The sequence below is a fragment of the Simochromis diagramma genome, unplaced genomic scaffold (assembly GCF_900408965.1).
Source record: "Simochromis diagramma unplaced genomic scaffold, fSimDia1.1 OVJJ01000293.1, whole genome shotgun sequence".
NCBI lineage: Eukaryota > Metazoa > Chordata > Actinopteri > Cichliformes > Cichlidae > Simochromis > Simochromis diagramma.
In genome coordinates, this window is record NW_024386801.1 from 299604 (window position 1) to 316798 (window position 17195).

At 42.8% G+C, this 17195-nt stretch overlaps 1 protein-coding gene across 3 annotated transcripts; it reads left to right on the forward strand.

Moving 5' to 3' along the window:
* Positions 1-311: 311 nt before the first annotated feature.
* On the forward strand, positions 312-17137 carry cunh12orf4 (chromosome unknown C12orf4 homolog). 3 transcript variants are annotated; one of them, XM_040024957.1, is made up of 14 exons: positions 312-426; positions 800-988; positions 1198-1343; positions 5415-5629; positions 5972-6071; positions 6232-6356; positions 9366-9472; positions 9549-9746; positions 10012-10140; positions 10655-10723; positions 10815-11017; positions 13435-13492; positions 13694-13761; positions 14795-17137. In XM_040024957.1, the coding sequence occupies exons 1-14, from the start codon at positions 348-350 to the stop codon at positions 14885-14887; spliced, it is 1779 nt and encodes a 592-aa protein (XP_039880891.1). In that variant the 5' UTR covers positions 312-347; the 3' UTR covers positions 14888-17137. The 3 variants fall into 3 exon arrangements, with proteins under 3 accessions (XP_039880891.1, XP_039880892.1, XP_039880893.1); XM_040024958.1 differs by having other exon boundaries at positions 5418-5629; XM_040024959.1 differs by having other exon boundaries at positions 5448-5629.
* Positions 17138-17195: the final 58 nt, after the last annotated feature.

Sequence of the window (17195 nt, forward strand, 5' to 3'; positions counted from 1 at the left end):
ATTAATATACTGAATATTATATAAATAATTATTCCTCTTGGAATTATTGTTAAGAGAAATAATAGATTCCTTTTGGCAGCTGATATATAACCACGCCATCCAGCCGACACTATTTTAAACCAGCAGGGGGAGCTAGTGCCCAAGGGAAAAAATCCCAATAAGTTAAATCTTTCAAGTCAGCAGATTCGTGATGGTAATAACGTTTTTAAAAAGTCCAACACTAAACAATATACAAAAATGTAATTTTATCAGAGCTGCATACAAATGTGTTAGCAGTAGTGACCCAGAGTTGAAATATAAAAAATAACCCCCGAGCTTCTGCGCCGCGAATCTGCTTCTGCTGTCACATGCAGTCAGCTGACTGCGAGCTCAATGATAAACAGGAAGGCTACAGGAAATACCGTTATTACAATCATCCAGACGCAGGTAATTTTGAGTTTTAGAAAGGTTTCATGTTCATCACATGAAATTGAAAAAAATAATACCGTGGCCCTCTTGGCAGATTTGTGTTTTGTTGTTTTTATTCTGTTTATTTATTTATTTATTTTTAGATGTGTGGTACTTTAAGTTGTTAGCCGCACTGCTAGCCAACGTTGAGATTCACGTTAACAAACTGAGCAGCTGTTTAGCAGGGATTAAGTTACAAATATTTACGGCCTTTGTTGTAGCTTGTGAATACCGTGTTTTTGTGCGCAAACATCGGTTGTGTCACAGATTTGATGCGACAGTGTAAAAGTGGCGCAGCACCGGAGGCTTGAATTCATTCATGGTTTTCTGCTATCTTGTTTTGTTTTTTCAGCTGTGACCATGAAGAAGAACAAAGCCAAGGCAAGCAGCAATACCGAGAAGGAGTTTGTGTTCGAGTTCAGGGCAGGTAAACACAACTGTGTCCTTAAAGTGCCCCTGCAGCTTCCTGTGCAGGAGAACATCAGTGACCTTCACGGACGCCTGATGCTGCTGCACAAAATCCCCTGCTACTTAGAAAGTGGTGAGATTGTTATTCTTTCCCCTTCCCTGAGTATAACCACGGCCCTAACTGTAACATAAGACAGCTAGAAGCTGCACTAAAGCATTCGATTACAGGAGTTTGTTACATTTCTTGTACAAAGCTACCGAGTTGCACTTTCCACTTTGCTTGCACAGACCTGAAAGACTTTCTTTTTTTAAATATCTGCTTTGTGTCCTTTGTTGCTCTAGAACTGAAAAACTCACTTTCCAGTTTCGTTGAGAAGGAGACGATTCTGGATTATGACAGAGAGGCAGAGCTGGCCCTGCAAAGACTCACGACAGGAGACGTAGACGTAAACAAGCTCACCAGTGCATGGACCAGGTCTTACGTGGAGGTAATAACGCATTTCATTGTGTTTTTATCGTGTTAAACACAGCACTGTGTGAACTAGGGCCTGGGTTCGAATCCATCAGGGGGCCTTTCTGTGTGTTTGCTTGGGGCCCAAAGTCCAAAGACGTGCACGTCAGGAAAAGTAGGTGTGAATGTGAGTGTGGAGTGGGTGTCTGTCTCTGTGCGTCCACCCTGTGATGAACTGGCGACCTGTCCAGACGCCTGGTACCACACAGCAGGAATTCGCTGTATCCATGCACCTTAACGGTGAACCCTGAGTTTTCAGAATTAAGGAGGTGGTTCACTTCTTACCAGTGGGGCAACGCTTGAAAACCTAACATGTTCTGGAGCAGGTTGTGTTATAGATTAGAGATCAGCAGGTCCACGATCACCTCTTACTGACTAATCAGTTCTCCAGAAATTTCTGAAAGATCCCTTTGGATGGAGAGTGGGAGTGTCTTAAAGTTTTTGCCTTTCTCTGATTGGCATCAGTAAGAATCATAGATTCTTAGATGTAACTTCCTTGATTATTTCTTTTAAATATGAATGTTATATTTAGTCTGTATTGTGTGTTTAACCTTTTCATAGTTTTCTAATGTTATAGTTTTATCTTCCTTAGCAAACTTGAATATGTTTGTAGTCGATCAGATGCTGTCAGTGTCGCCCTTTCTGTGTTAATGCAATCGCAGCTAGGCTGATAAATCCTTGGTTAACTTATTGAGTAGATAACCCGCTTTATGTGACCGCTTAGCCTGATTGCTGATGTTAGACTAACTGAAACAAGATAACTGAAAGATCCTTTGGATATGCTGAAGTACAGCCCCCAGCATGCACCCCTCCGCTTACTCTGTGACAGCCAAGATATTTTGGATAAGTGGTTAAGAGAATGGATAGTTCAGAGGTCAACCTTTCTGAAAATCACCTTTCAAATAAAAACCATAGGTGCCTCTTCTAGGAGGCTGAGGCTGGATTATAGGTTTTACTGCCTTAGTTGTTTGGACAACCTTACAGCAAGTTTCTGTTTCTAATGTTACCTATTTTAGGCTGAAGGATGTATAATTTTAATGAAAAACATTTAACTTCACACACGGTATTTTATTAACAGTTACAAATAATTAGTTTTAAAGTAAAGTCTTGTTTGGTGCCTAACTATAACTAACCATAACTAAGGCTACGTTCACACTGCAGGCGAAAGCGCATCAAATCCGACTTTTCTGACCCTCTGCGACCATCTGTCCGATCATGGTTTGACAGTGTGAACGGCACAAATCCGATATTTTCAAAGCCGATCTGGGTCACTTTGGTATGTGGTGCTGAATCCGATACATATCTGATGTTTTAGAAAGCGACTGCTGTTTGATGGTCATGTCGCATTAAATCCGTCTTTTACGTCACTGACACAAGACAGACGCCATTATCAGCGCCGGAGAAGACATCGCGAACGCTTCCTGACCATCCCGTGTAGATGTCAGTGAAACTGTTGGGAAGACGACGTGAACATTTTATTTGTTCTGTATAATCTGCAGATTCTTTTTTTTTTTTTTTTTTTTTTTTTTTTTTTGTGTCCCGTTTGGATCTTTAGCATCAGAATTGTTGTCTTAAGGCCAAGAAAGATGCCAAGCGGATTTATTTTACCAAGTGGATCGTCATGGCCTTGCCATATTGGTCCATTTGATTGACCTTTATCATAATTATGAATTTATTTTATTTTCAGTTGCTACAAACGGGACAGACATGACTGGAGGATAGGACAGGGAGAAAGAATGAAAGAAAGAGAGGGAGAGAAAGAAAACCAAATGGGAGAAGAGACGATGAGAAGGGGGGGAAGAAAGAAAAAAACAAAAAAACAAAACAAAACTCCTGGGTCACCTGTATGGAGAAAAAAACAGAAGAGAAAGCAAACAACAAAGAGCAACATAATAAAAAAAACGGCACCATCACAATAAACTAGCTAGCAGTAGATATCAGTAGATACTAAATAATAAACGATATTGTGCAGCACGCAAGATAGACAGCGCACAATGTGCTTTGAGGCAGCAGCCAAGAAAGCTGTAGTCCGCGTCTGTGAATACCTGTGTGTACACCTGTGTGCATACCTGTGTGGATCAGCATGCTTGCATTCCAAAGGTTTCTCCATGTAACGATCTGCTAGAGGGTGTGGGGGGGCCACAGCCCCGTCCTCCAGGGTATGAAGCAGGTATGGAGGAGATCAAAACTCCAGACATCCAGAGGCCCCCAGAACACAAGAGACCAAGGAAGACCAACAGAGGGGCAGCCGCGCCACTGTCCCAGTAAGAGCTGAGGAGAGTCCCAGATGAGGGCTCACTCAGCAGCCGCGGAGCAGAAGCCAGGGGGAGTTGCAGTGACGCGCCCGTGAGCTCCGCCGGCCCCCAGCTGTGCCTGAGTGACCGAGCCCCAGGCCGAGAGGCCGGGGGCACCCCACCCCCGAAGTGGCCCGAGCGAGCCCCGGGCTCCCGGCCCCATAAGGGCCGCAGAGTGAGCCGGTGTGTACCCACGCATCCCGCACAAAGAAGACACGCACTGACACCTGAGGGAGGCCGCCTCTGGCGGGGAAGTGGTGGTGGTAGAAGCCTCCACCTTGGAGGCCTGAGATGTCCCCAGAGACGTGGCGTCTGATACCTGTTAGATAATCTGCAGATTCTGGACGAAACCTGCAGCTATCCTCTGAAGCAGCGCTCCTCTAAAACTGCAATAAGGATCATTATTAGGCCAAATGTAAATAACAAAAAACTTTATAACTTAAAGCAACAGTGGGAAACGTAAAGTCTGAAACAAATCTTTATATTAAGGCCATCAGTCAAACAATACTGCTGGTTTGGGTCTAAACAGAGCGCGTTGTGTGTGACGTCTTCTTTTGCGCATGCGGCCGCTTTGAGCGTTCACACTAGAGCGCGTTTACTGTCGCATTTTATTTTTAGTGTGAACAAGCAGACAAAAAAATTGGATTTGATCAGAAAATCAGAATTGAGCATTAAGACCTGCAGAGTGAACGCAGCCTTAGTTACAGAAAACATCTTCCATAAGTGTCGCTATTGTTATATAACACTGTGTGTTTAAACTGTAACTTCAAAATGCCATGTGGCCGTTAGAATAAGGAATCGTGCTGCGACTGTCTCATTCAGTGACACAGGAAACAGATTAGATTCAATACAGAAATTTGTAAAACTGTGTGGAAAAATGTTTCTGTTAAAAATATCTGTTAATATTATGGACGGTGCTTTTTAAGCTTGGCAGGTATTCCAAAAATACATTTCATGCGCTGGCTGCCTAACAGACCCTGATAAATACAGCTCCATGTTTCTGCAGCAGCACAGCAGCGTGGTTTGGAAGTGTCCTTGAACACTCTCACTAACTTTGGAGCGGTCATGGATCATTAAAGTCATTTAAACAGAACTGGAGCAGTAATTGATTATTCATGAGTTCTGGACCCCTCGAAGAAAAACCCCCAAACAAACAAACAAAAAAAATCTCATTACATGAGCCCTCACGCTGTGTTTAATGTCTCTCGCAAGCATTTTACTTGGTTACTTTGATGCATTTCCCACCAGAGATGGGACATATTCACATGCCCGAGAATTGAGTCATTACTTTTGTGCTGTGGATAAATACAAACAAACACAATTGTGAGAAGCAGACTTTGTGGTTTCCTAATGAAATTGTGTATGGTGTGTTCACTGAGACATTTATTTAAACCCAAATGCCTCGCTTCCTGTTTAAGCAAGGCCGCTGAGACCAGCTCCCGCTGCACTCGCACATTTAGCAGTTTGCCTGCAGTCCCGCTTGCACGGAGTTTGTTGCCTAAACATTCTCGAGCCTGTGTAAATGAGGGGTGTTCACACTGAAGAGTGCTGTTATTTTGCATTTGCTGGGTCAACTGGCCTCGTATGTTTTGCAGGTCATAACACAGAAACTGCGACTCTGTATTTTGCCTTCTTTGTTTGGCTACTTGTGCTGAAAATAAGCTGCTTGCTTACTGTTCTTGTTCACAGTCTGATCATGGTTAAGCACTGTACCTCCACCCTTCTTTAACTGCTTACAACTGTCGTTTCACAAGAAGATGTTTTGCTTCCTGCCGTCACTGTTGCAGACGACGCTGGAACATGCGCGGCCTGAAGAGCCCAGCTGGGATGAGGACTTTGCCAATGTGTACCATGAACTGATCCACTCCCCCGCCTCAGATACGCTGCTCAACCTGGAGCACAACTACTTTGTTAGCATCTCTGAGCTCATCAGTGAGAGAGACATGGAGATTAAGAAGCTTCAGGAGAGGTTGGTGTTAGGCAGCATTTGATTGGGATCTTTGGATTTCCTGAACATGTTTTTCTGTCTTATTTCTAAATATTTATTGCCAACAGTTTTGCCTTTAGTTTGTTAGCCAATGTTCGTTCTCAGCCCTCCCCTCTTACTCAACTATTATCAAATAGATCATCATCTCAAATTTCTTCCATGCACTAAAATTAGGTCAGATCTTTTTTCCCTTTAAGCAACCACACTTAAGATGATTTAATATCTGTTTCCTACCACAGAGATAATTTTTATCATGTTTTATGAATGTTTATGTACTTTCCCAACAATCTGTTAAAAATCAATAAATACTTTCCTGTTTTGCAGGCAAGCGGCAGAAATGGACAAAGTCATGCATGAGCTGGGAAACACACTCAGTGACCAGGATGTGAACGCAGTAGCTTCTCAACACTTTGATGCACAACAGGTGAAAGGAAGCCGAGGTGCTCGGTAGTTTGTGTTAATAGAAGTGTTGGTTAAAAAAAGATGGTTTCACCTGTGACATTTCAGGAGATACAGGTGGTTTGTTTTTCAAGTAAACGTTTTGTTTAAAGCCCCGAATGTTTGACATTGTCATCGATGAACAGGTACTCGAAAACAAGTGGGCAAGCGAGCTTAAACAAGTGACGGGCATTCAGAAGCATGAATACCAAGACTGGGTGGTCAAACTGCACCAGGACCTGCAGAAATCCAACAACAGCAGCAAAATAAAGTGAGTTCTTCTCTGTGTATCTGTGTGTGCACACTGCAGTGCAGCCTGTCTTTGTGTTTGTTCTTTGATATATGAAACCTCACTTTCTGCTCGCATTTACCCGAGCTAGCCTTTTCAGGTGCGTGACAAAATCGTGGCTCAAGAGTTGGCAGTTCGCCTTGTAATCGGAAGGTTGCCGGTTCGAGCCCCGGCTTGGACAGTCTCGGTCGTTGTGTCCTTGGGCAAGACACTTCACCCGTTGCCTACTGGTGGTGGTCAGAGGGCCCGGTGGCGCCAGTGTCCGGCGGCCTCGCCTCTGTCAGTGCGCCCCAGGGTGGCTGTGGCTACAATGTAGCTGCCATCACCAGTGTGTGAATGTGTAAAGCGCTTTGGGGTCCTTAGTAAAGCGCTATACAAATACAGGCCATTTACCAAAAACAGTCGATTCGAGATAATAAACACCAGAGTCAGCTGCTGAGTCTTACTCTTTCCTTTAAAGGAGAAACCCTGCAGTGAGTGCAGCATCATTATCTGGTATGTGCTGTGATAATAACACTGGTTAAACAGGCTGATTTCCTGGGTTTAATGCTGGTTTATGAAATTTTACACCGGACACTGGTGAGAATAGTTAATGCAATGCACGTGTCACTCGTGGGTCTATTTCCAGAATATATTTCTTAAACTTGATAAACAAGGCTAAGGTGTGCGTTTACCTGTGTGCCACGGCAGAAGTAACTTTAAGCAGATCAGTCACAAACTTACAAGAAAAAATGTTTTTTGTTCTCCTCAAATAGGTGAATTATAAATTCTATGCTACTGTATTATTGTTGGCAGATTACAAGTGACAACCTGCACCTGTGTTGTGAGCGTATTGCCCGTGCACTCATCAGTTACTTTGCAACCTGCTAGTTTGGGTTGCTCGTGTTATTGATTTGAGTAGCTGAACTGAGCTGGGCGCGTGTGTGTCTGCCTCTGTAAACAGGCAGTTTTATAGTAAATGAACAAACATTTCCACTCCTATGGGGGCTTTCTTTGCAAAATGCAACTTTGGACTTATTATGTTTGACCTGAAAACTCAACAGGAAGTCAGAAACAAAAGCTGGGTAGCAGAATTTTAATAACAATGAGAAAAGTCATAAAGTTGAGTCATAAAATGACACGAAACCGATCAGCTGCTTTCCATCTTCACAGCAAAACTAACCTTAACTGGTAACAGCTGCACATTACTAGAACTACACTACTACTCTAAATGTCTGCTTTAATGTCTAAATGTGTAAATGCGATTACAAGAGGTCATCAGGTTGCCTTGGTTTGACTGATTTTGAGCTTTGTAGCAGTTCAGACCGTCGTCTCGAGAAAACGAGTGAAAAACGTCTAAAAGTGGTTCACAGTAATGTTAATAGTAACGTACAGTGAGGAACATGAGTATTTGAACACCCTGCGATTTTGCAAGTTCTCCCACTTACAAATCATGGAGGGGTCTGAAAGTGGGTGCATTCCCACTGTGAGAGACGGCATTTAAAAACAATTCAGGGAATCACACTGCATGATTTTTAAAGAATTTATCTGTATTGCACTGCTGCACTGCTGCACGTAAGTATTTGAACACCTGAGAAAATTGGTGTTAACATTTGGTACAGAAGCCTTTGTTTGCAGTTGCAGAGCTCAAACGTTTCCTGTAGTTCTTGACCAGGTTTGCGCACACTGCAGCAGGGATTTTGGCCCACTCCTCATCACAGATCTGCTCTGGGTCTGTCAGGTAGTTTCAGCTCCCTCCAAAGATTTTCTGTTGGATTTAGATCTGCAGACTGACTAGACCACTCCACAACCTTGATATGCTTCTTACGCAGCCACTCCTTAGTTATCTTGACTGTGTGCTTCGGGTCATTGTCATGCTGGAAGACCCAGCCACGACTCATCTTCAATGCTCTGACTGAGGGAAGGAGGTTGTTGCTCAAAATCTCACAATGCATGACCCCATTCCTCCTCTCCTTAATGAAGTGCACTCGTCCTGTCCCCTTTGCAGAAAAGCAGCCCAAAGCATGATGTTCCCGCCCCCATGGTGTTCTTGGGATGCGACTCATCCTTCTTTTTCCTCCAAACACAGCGACTGAAGTTGAGACCAAAAAGTTCTGTTTTGGTCTCATCTGACCACATGACCTGCTCCCACGCCTCCTCTGGATCATCCACATGGTCACTGGCAAACTTCAGACGGGCCTGAACATGTGGTGACTTGAGCAGGGGAACCGTCCATGCAATGCATGAAACTGTGCTCCCAGCTCTCTTCATGTCATTGAGCAACTCCTCTGGGCTGATTCCTCACCTTTCTTATCATCAGTGATAAGATGCAAGATCTCACTCCACGAGGTGAGATCTTGCATGGAGCCCCGGTCCGAGGGAGACTGCCAGTCGTCTGTATTCAGTCACTATTCAGCATGTATTTAATATTCTGACCAAAGAGGAAAAAACAGATATCACCAGAACATCTGTGGCTCTGAGACAACGTGCTGACCCTGCACTCTGTTGTTTTTAAAGATCGTCATGTTATTACGTGTGGATGAAACGGACAACATTGGACATCAGCACTCGGAGCGTTTTCTAAACGTGCGCTTTTAGTTAAAGCTGCGAAGCAAAAATTGAGTTGGGGTTTGGATTTCTTTGATAAGGTGTCTTTACTTTTCCGTCTGTTTCCCACATTGAAATAAAACCTGGTTCCACCCGAGGCTCAAACTGAGCTCATCAACAAAGCGCTTTCTTAAACCGTAAACCTCTGTTTGAGTTATGAGTTCTATCATTTCATGTTTCTTTGAGCTATGATTTATGAAACACTAACAATTCGTTTTCTTTCTTTGCTGCATCCTGGGATCAAACTCTTCACTTTATTAACCTGTATAACCCACACCCACTCGCCCACTAAACCTCAGCTGCAACTAAAGCTCAAGCTTTTTATAACCGTCGGTTCCATAAAATGATTTCCTTGAATCCGCAGACGTGCTAAGGATTGGTTTCTCGTCCCTCTCAATTTTCCAGCGAGGAGATTAAGGTGCAGCCCAGCCAGCTGTCAGAAGCCGCAGATTCGGGTGCCAGGATGTTCGAGGAACAGCCTCAGCTGGAGGAGAGTTTCACCATACACTTAGGTACTTCACATGCTTCCCCAGTATTTGTGCGCAGATCAGGGATCGCTGTTACAGTTAACGCAATAAAAATTTGCAGGAGCGCAGCTAAAGACGATGCACAACCTGCGACTGGTCCGAGCAGATGTGCTGGATTTCTGCAAACACAGACGACACGGCAGCAGCGGCGCCAAGCTGCGGCGGCTGCAGACGGCTCTTTCGCTGTACTCCTTCTCACTGTGCGGTCTGGTGCTCCTGGTCGATAACAGGGTCAACTCCTACAGTGGCATCAAGAGAGGTCAGGGAGCACGCGGTGTATAATGTAGCTACATGTATGTATGTTGATTCCTGCTTTTACCTGCAAAGAGTCGTTTTTGGCTGTAACGTGGATATTTCGTTTCTGTTTACCTTCTCTTTTCTTTTACTGGGAGAAGCCAAACTTTAAGTGTTTTATTCACTTACTGTGGGTTTCATTTAACTTTAAGTTTGAACTTGAGGCTAAGCAGTCATTTGGTTCCACTGTGTTTGAGTTCATCTGGGGCCTGCTCTATGTCAACCCACAGACTTTGCAACTGTGGCAAAGGAGTGCACAGACTTCCACTTCCCCTGCCTAGAAGAGCAGCTGGAGGAGGTGCAGCAGGTGGTGCTGTACGCCAGAGCCCAGCGGAGCAGCAAGCACAAAGACCAGCCTGGTGAGACATTTCGCTCAGCCTGGAGGTCCCGAAATCTTGGAATAAATTTGATTATTCTTGATGCTGTGGTTGTTTTTTTTTTAGTTTCAGCCGTTCTTCAGGAAAACAAGATGTTTATCTCCTGTTTTAATAGCATAATATAACATATGAGTAAAATTCAAGCCTTTCGCAAACAAACAATAAAATAAAAGTTATAGGAGGCAAGTAAACGCGTATACTTGCCTGTACGAGTCTGGCTTTTACACGAAGCTCACACTGAAAGGCTCCTCGTGGAGCTGGGACATTTCAGTGTTATGCTAGCAGTATGAGAGCGGGATTAAGCTGTCAGGAAATAGAAGATGTTGATTTTATCACAGCACAAGTGATTTACTGAGTAGAGGTGTACACATACAGGCCCACTGGCTTCCAAGCCTGTCACAGATCCACTGCTAACACTTTTTGTCCCTTTGACATAGTGTGATGAGCATTGTTCCTGCTGATTTGTGCTTTATTCTGCAATCCTGTAACTTTACAGAGACTCAAAAGAACGGCGGTGATGATAAGAGCAAAAATGTTGAAAGAAATCCCTCGAATATCTTACCAGGTATTAAGAAAACAGTTTGTGATTATCCAGCAGATTATTTCTAGAGCATCATTTTATATTTTAACTCTGTCGGCGACATCTCTTCCTAAAGGTGAGTTCTATATCACGCGGCACTCCAACCTGTCGGAGGTCCACGCCGTCTTCCATCTGTGTGTGGATGACAACGTCCGATCAGGGAACATCACTGCCCGGGACCCAGCCATCATGGGCTTGAGAAACATCCTCAAGGTGTGCTGCACTCACGACATCACCACCGTTACCATCCCTCTGCTGCTCGTCCACGACATGTCCGAGGTAAGAAGACGCTGTCAATGCTTGCATGAGTGCAGCTGCAAGAATAAACGCTCGTAAACTGCATATTGTAATATAATAATCTTAGTGGAGCAAATGAACCTGACTGTAAGGTTATTGGACCAGCAGACGTCCAGGTATTGTGCCTTCACAGAATCTGCTTTTTCCCCATAAACTGCACAAGTACACAAATAGAGAAATGATCAGGAAGTACGGTACGGGTAAATGGTTGAGCTGGACAGATCCATTGTTGGGTTATTAGACGTTTCAGGGTTGCCGTGGATGTTTGATGGTTTAGTTTGGGCAAGTAGAAAAAAAGTCTCATTTGGAGTATTCCTGTTAGATCAACCTGAGTATTTGTACTTGTATTATTACACTGTAATAAACTCTTCAAACTGTCATACCCGTGATTGAACGTTAATGATTCAGTTGTATTAAAAAGTAGAGAATTGAAACTTTAGTGATTAATGGTGCTGAGAAACGTTTTCAAAGCAGCCGATGTTGATGGGAGGCGTTTGAGTTCAGCCGGCTGGGGCTGAAACGTGCGTTATTCAATGACTCTGGTCTTGGATTCGTGCTTTATTGCCTTCTTTCTTTTCTTGTGTTACCTGTTTGAAGCTCTACTGTCAGCTATTTGATACAGGTGGGGGGGGGGGAGCAATAGGGGTTTTGAGTAATCAGGATCGGTTCCCAGAAAAACTGCTATGAGTGCATTGTTAGTCAGTGATGTTGTAACAGGGTACGTCACAAACTGTGATGTTCGTCTGTGGTCTTGCACTTGCGTCAAACCCCCAAAACCTGATGGCTGTGCAACTTTCCCGACTGTCAGCACCCAGACTGACTTTAAGCTTGTGCTTATTCACGTACGGTAACGTCTGACTCGTTGGACACGAACTGTAGATTCAGACTACAACTTTTTTTGGGTCACCAGTCGTGCAGAGCACATACGCACAGCGACAGTCAGTGCTCACGTTTGGGTCAATAACAGAAAAAGCCTCGACGTGAAGCGAGCGGACACTTCTAGTATTTTCCTGTGAAACTTCTTGTATTTAGTCTGTTACATTTGTTTCTTTGTTTTTAATCACATTAGATGTCCTTTGTTGGTTATTTAACTGAGTAATGTTACCAATAATAACATAATCAGTTCAACAAGCCTCTTTATAGATGCCTAATTTTTCTTCTGCTGCCTAATCAACAGTCTTTAGATTCATAAAACTAAAGTTTTGGAGCTCTGGAAGCCTCGAGAAGCAGAGGATACTTAATTGAAGGCTTCTCATTTCAAAACTTTCCATCTGCCAGCTTCTTTTTTCAGGCATTTCCCTTTTGAGCACAGACGTTTGCCTGTTTGTACAAGCCTATTGTAGTGTTACAACAACTGGTTTAGTTTGTCTACATGAACTACAGACCACAGTCCAAATCCAGCACGGCTGTCGCTCTTGTTCTTATTTTAGTTTTTCTTTTTCCTTTGAAGTTTGAGGAAAGAGGTTCACATAATAAATGCTCAGTGTCACTATAATATATGGTTAAAGGTTTGTGCAGATAAAACTGAAAACCGGGTTCATTTGGAGCCGCTTTGCAGACGTTGACTGTTTCACGACTGCTGTGTTCATTTTCCTGGCTGTAAGAAACACTTTTGTTCTTGCCTCAAACTGTTTGGCAAACGCCACAGTCGCCTTCAGTGCTCCTGTTTACACTTCAGTCCTACCAAAAAGCTGAATGAATATTCAGAAATCCCTCACTAAAGCCTGCGCAGCTTATCCAAATACAAAACGTACAAGTAAACAAGAGTGTGCGTTGTGGCAAAGACTCTGTGTTACACTCCTTGCGGTGAGAACAGGTAGTTTGCAAGATGAGATCACTGTGCACAAACTGCAGCGGAGTACACTCAAAGCTGAAAGGAAATAGAAGTGTTTGATTTAGTGTCTAATCCAATTGACATTTTGACAACATCAGTTTAGACATAGTTGCCTAATAAGAAGCTTTGGATTTGACACAAAGACGCATCATATAACAGGTTCTCTCTGCTCTGTAGTGTGTAGGACGGCCTTCAGCTCTGTGTGGAGTAATATTGTGGAAACAGTATCTGTGTACTAATGTTCTGTGATTAACCCGTAACATCATTCACCACCAACTCGTTTGCTTTTCTTTCTCTTATCATGTTTGAACTGTAGATATAAGTAATACGAGAACGTTAAAAATGTTACAAATTTGAAAGAAATGAAAGAAGATGCCAAAAAGTCTTTTGAAACATTGTTTCACATTACAAAAACTGATCACATTATTTTTCCTGTTTGGTCTGTGGAGCTCGCACCCTGCAGGTGATGGTGGTGCTACATGAAGTCTTTGAAATGAAGTCGTATGTCAGTCTGAGTTCACCGCCGTGTGTCTCATTTCACACCAACCTTCTCTGTTCATTGCAGGAGATGACCATACCGTGGTGTCTTAAAAGGGCGGAGCTCGTATTCAAATGTGTCAAAGGTAACATGGATGTTATGCATAGCTGTTGTTGGTCATTTGGTGGGTTTTTTCTCGTTTGTTCAACCGTCTGTCAAACATAAATATACAGAATACTTAATACTGTGTTACTTTATTATGTATTAATACACAATAATTGCACTTAACATTGCATGCAGCAATGTAAGAATGAATGGTCATATTCATGCTAAATTTTCTTTGCAGGTTTTATGATGGAAATGGCCTCGTGGGACGGCGGTGTATCACGCACAGTCCAGTTTCTAGTGCCAAAGGTGAGATCAGTTATTCAGGCTTCAAAATGTGTACCTGTGGATACACTGTTGTTCTCTGAGTGACTGCCTTCCGGCAATGCTTCATGCTTCTTTTAAAGAATTGTATACTTAAGGCCTCGCACGTACATAATGTAACAAAAGGCACACCTGGCCTTGCAGTGCATGTCTCCGAGTGCACACTACGAAGAGTTGACTGCTTGAAAAGCGTGCCATAAATCATAGATTACAGAGCTTTAGGATATTTTAGCTCCATATTTGCACTGCTGTGATAAAAGAAAGCTCAGAGACTCAATCACATAAATGTGTGATAAGCAATGGGATTAGTGTGCAGCTTGCCAACACTGAGGTGTAATCACTTTCACTTTGTTGGAAATCCAGGTCTTATGTTAATTTGTTATTAAATAAGTTGTAAAGGAAAGGGAAAGAATATTCGGGGTCAACTTTGAAGCGAGGTTTTCTGTTATATTTTGATTTAAGCTTGCCGTGCAGGATGAATCGCGGCCGTTACTATTTGCGAAGCTATACGTGCAGAGTTTTTGCGGTTTGTCAGGAAGGCGGTGGATCCTATAGAATGAGCTCCCGCTGACAGGATAAGATGATAAAACGAGTGGCATCAAAGGACTCTGACTGTACCGGCTTCCTGTCAGCTACATGCTCATACACCATTCAAAATAGCAGCTTCTGAAACGACATTGTTGTCTGCAACTCAAAGAAATACTGTCTAAATATAAGCCGTGTGTTTGCGGGACTGCTTCTGCTTTAGGATTACTTAACATTCTTACTTGACGGGTGGCAGTGCTTAGAGTGTGTCCCCTGTTCCAGTCACAGCTGCTGAGCTCACTTCATTTCAGGACGCCGCAGAGGCTGTTAATACTTGACTGGACGCCAAGAGTTCAGCTGTGTTTTTGTTGTTTGAGGACTTTAAACAGCATCTTTCCATTATCACAGCGCGGGGAGAGAAGATGTTTCCGTGCAAACCTCAGTCCGCCCACTAACCCTGGTCACCCCTCTGTGTGTCTCTTTGTACTGACAGACCATCTCAGAGGAAATGTTCTACCAGTTGAGCAACATGCTGCCGCAGATCTTCCGCGTCTCCTCCACCCTTACTCTCACCTCGAAGCACTGATTGGTTGCACCTCAGGTCATTCGGGCAAATGAAGACAAGTAAAGTCTTGGGTTTTTGTGTTGTTTTTATTAAACTAGGATGAATATAGAGACTTTGTGACATAGATAACTTCCATTTGTTTAAAAACAATTAAGTTATGGTGGCATTCAGTGCAAAAGAATTGATGAACTATCCTATTATTGCACCTTTCAAAGCTACTCACTCTGACTGGAAGAGGACTGGATTCACTGGCACGCTAAAACAGCTGCTGCAGTTATCATTTAGTCTCCGGGGTGTGGTTCTGGTGACAGCGTTTTATTACATTAGCTGCCAGTACTGCAGACAGTTTCCTTTAAAGCTGCAATCTGCAGCTTTGTTCACGTTCAGCTGCTTGAAGTCGGTAAAAATGAGACAACCAAATGTGTAAAGTGGGCTGAACGGTAAAAAACTCTTCATGTTGTCATATCTTTACTTTTTTCTTTTTACAGTATGTTGATTATTGCAGGAAAAAATCACCAATCTGGGCTCAAACTTGAATGCTAGTTTTGATGTTGTCATATTTAATTCTTAAAGAATTTCTTGTGGTGACAGACGATCTTACAGTTCAGCCATCGAGTGAGATTTAGCAGCATGATGTCGTGGTGCTCTGGCTTCAGTGACATGGACTTGGCTCTTTTAGTCCTAATGACAAATGCTCATATGAGCGGTGTGCTTGTGATTTTGTACTGCATTGCAGACAGTTGAGGCGACTGCCGCTAACTCTCTGTGGGAGTGTGAATGTGTACGGTCCCCCTCCCCCCTCACCTGGGTAACAGTAGATGGCACTGTTCCTAAAGACAAAAATGTGAAAAAGAGTAACTGTACTTGAACGCTTTGCTTATCGGAGGAAACGTTTTGCCTATTGAAATTCATCTCAATCTATTCTAAGTGAGGGAAACGGCACTGAAAGTACAGCTCGGTTGTATTTTATGTTAAACACTTAGATGTGCACTCTGTATATTTACTTTATGTGTGTACATTTTTTTATGTTTTAATAAAGTAACACTCTACACTGATGTGGTGTATTCCTCATAAGCTTCTGACAGACTTCAGCACTGGATGATTAGTTTTTCTGTGCCCCCACCCGTCTGCCAGAACTGATGCACTTCTAGTGAGTTCGTCTCCAGGCTGTATTTACTCTTGATTGGTTATCCACGGGGACCTAATCTCCCTAAAGTTAATAATCCATGTCATTCATTGGAATTACATTCCTTCACGTCTAATGGTTGGCCTACGAGCCATTTCAGACAGATAATCAATTTAGTTTCTCACAAAGTTTGCCACTGCGGCATTCAGTGGTGGCATTAGGCTGATTAAAAGAGTTGACAGTGTAGCAATCAGCTGTGCCCAGAGAGAGTTATGAGATTTTTGAATGGCGCCGTGTTGAAACTTGCAACTGTCTTTATCATGCAGCCAGGCTGAGAAACCACAAAGCTGTAAGAATATGTATTGCAAAGTGTTCAGCATTCTCAGGATTGGTCTTGGAGGCTTTGATTGTGCACAAGCTTAAAATGCATGAAAATTTACACACACAAGCAAGTGTGTGTGTGTGTGTGTGTGTGTGTGTGTGTGTGTGTGTGTGTGTGTGTGTGTGTGTGTGTGTTGAATGTAGAGTCCAGGCACAGAAATGAGAGAACTGCTGAAGGTACTTTTGCATACATTCAGTAAGCAAATAAAATGTATTTTTAAACGAGCTTTCAAATACAACGTTGCCCAAATTGCTGTACAAAGTGTGTGTACAGTCACACAAACATGTAATTACATGCATAAAAATGCATCATTATTTGATGCGATAACAATCAGAAATATTATTTTACACTGGTATTACCGGTGATTGGTAATGGATGATGTAATATACAATCCTCTGCAAAAGTAAAAAGTCAACTGAAGGTGTAATTTACATAAATATCACTTACTGTACTATACCCTTTATCTTACGGTCAATTCTTGCTGCACAGCAATAAGCATTTCACCACGTGTCACACTGTGTATGTGACAGAATTTGAATTTAAAGGGTAAGTCAGCTGTTACACGGCAGCTATTATAGCACGGCTTCTCCACAGTTGGTTGGAAGTGGCAAAATTAAATACAATTTATATACAGAAATTTTAATGATATGAAAATGCTAACAGACAAATGCTGAACATGAAAACGAGCAAACCCGAGAGCGCCAGTAGAAAAATCATACGTCACAGGTGCTGCTACCGGAAGATGCTTTTTTTTTTTGCTTAAGAAAATAAAAACGTGAATATCTCTTGTGAAATGCTTTAAAAATAACAGCAAAGAATGT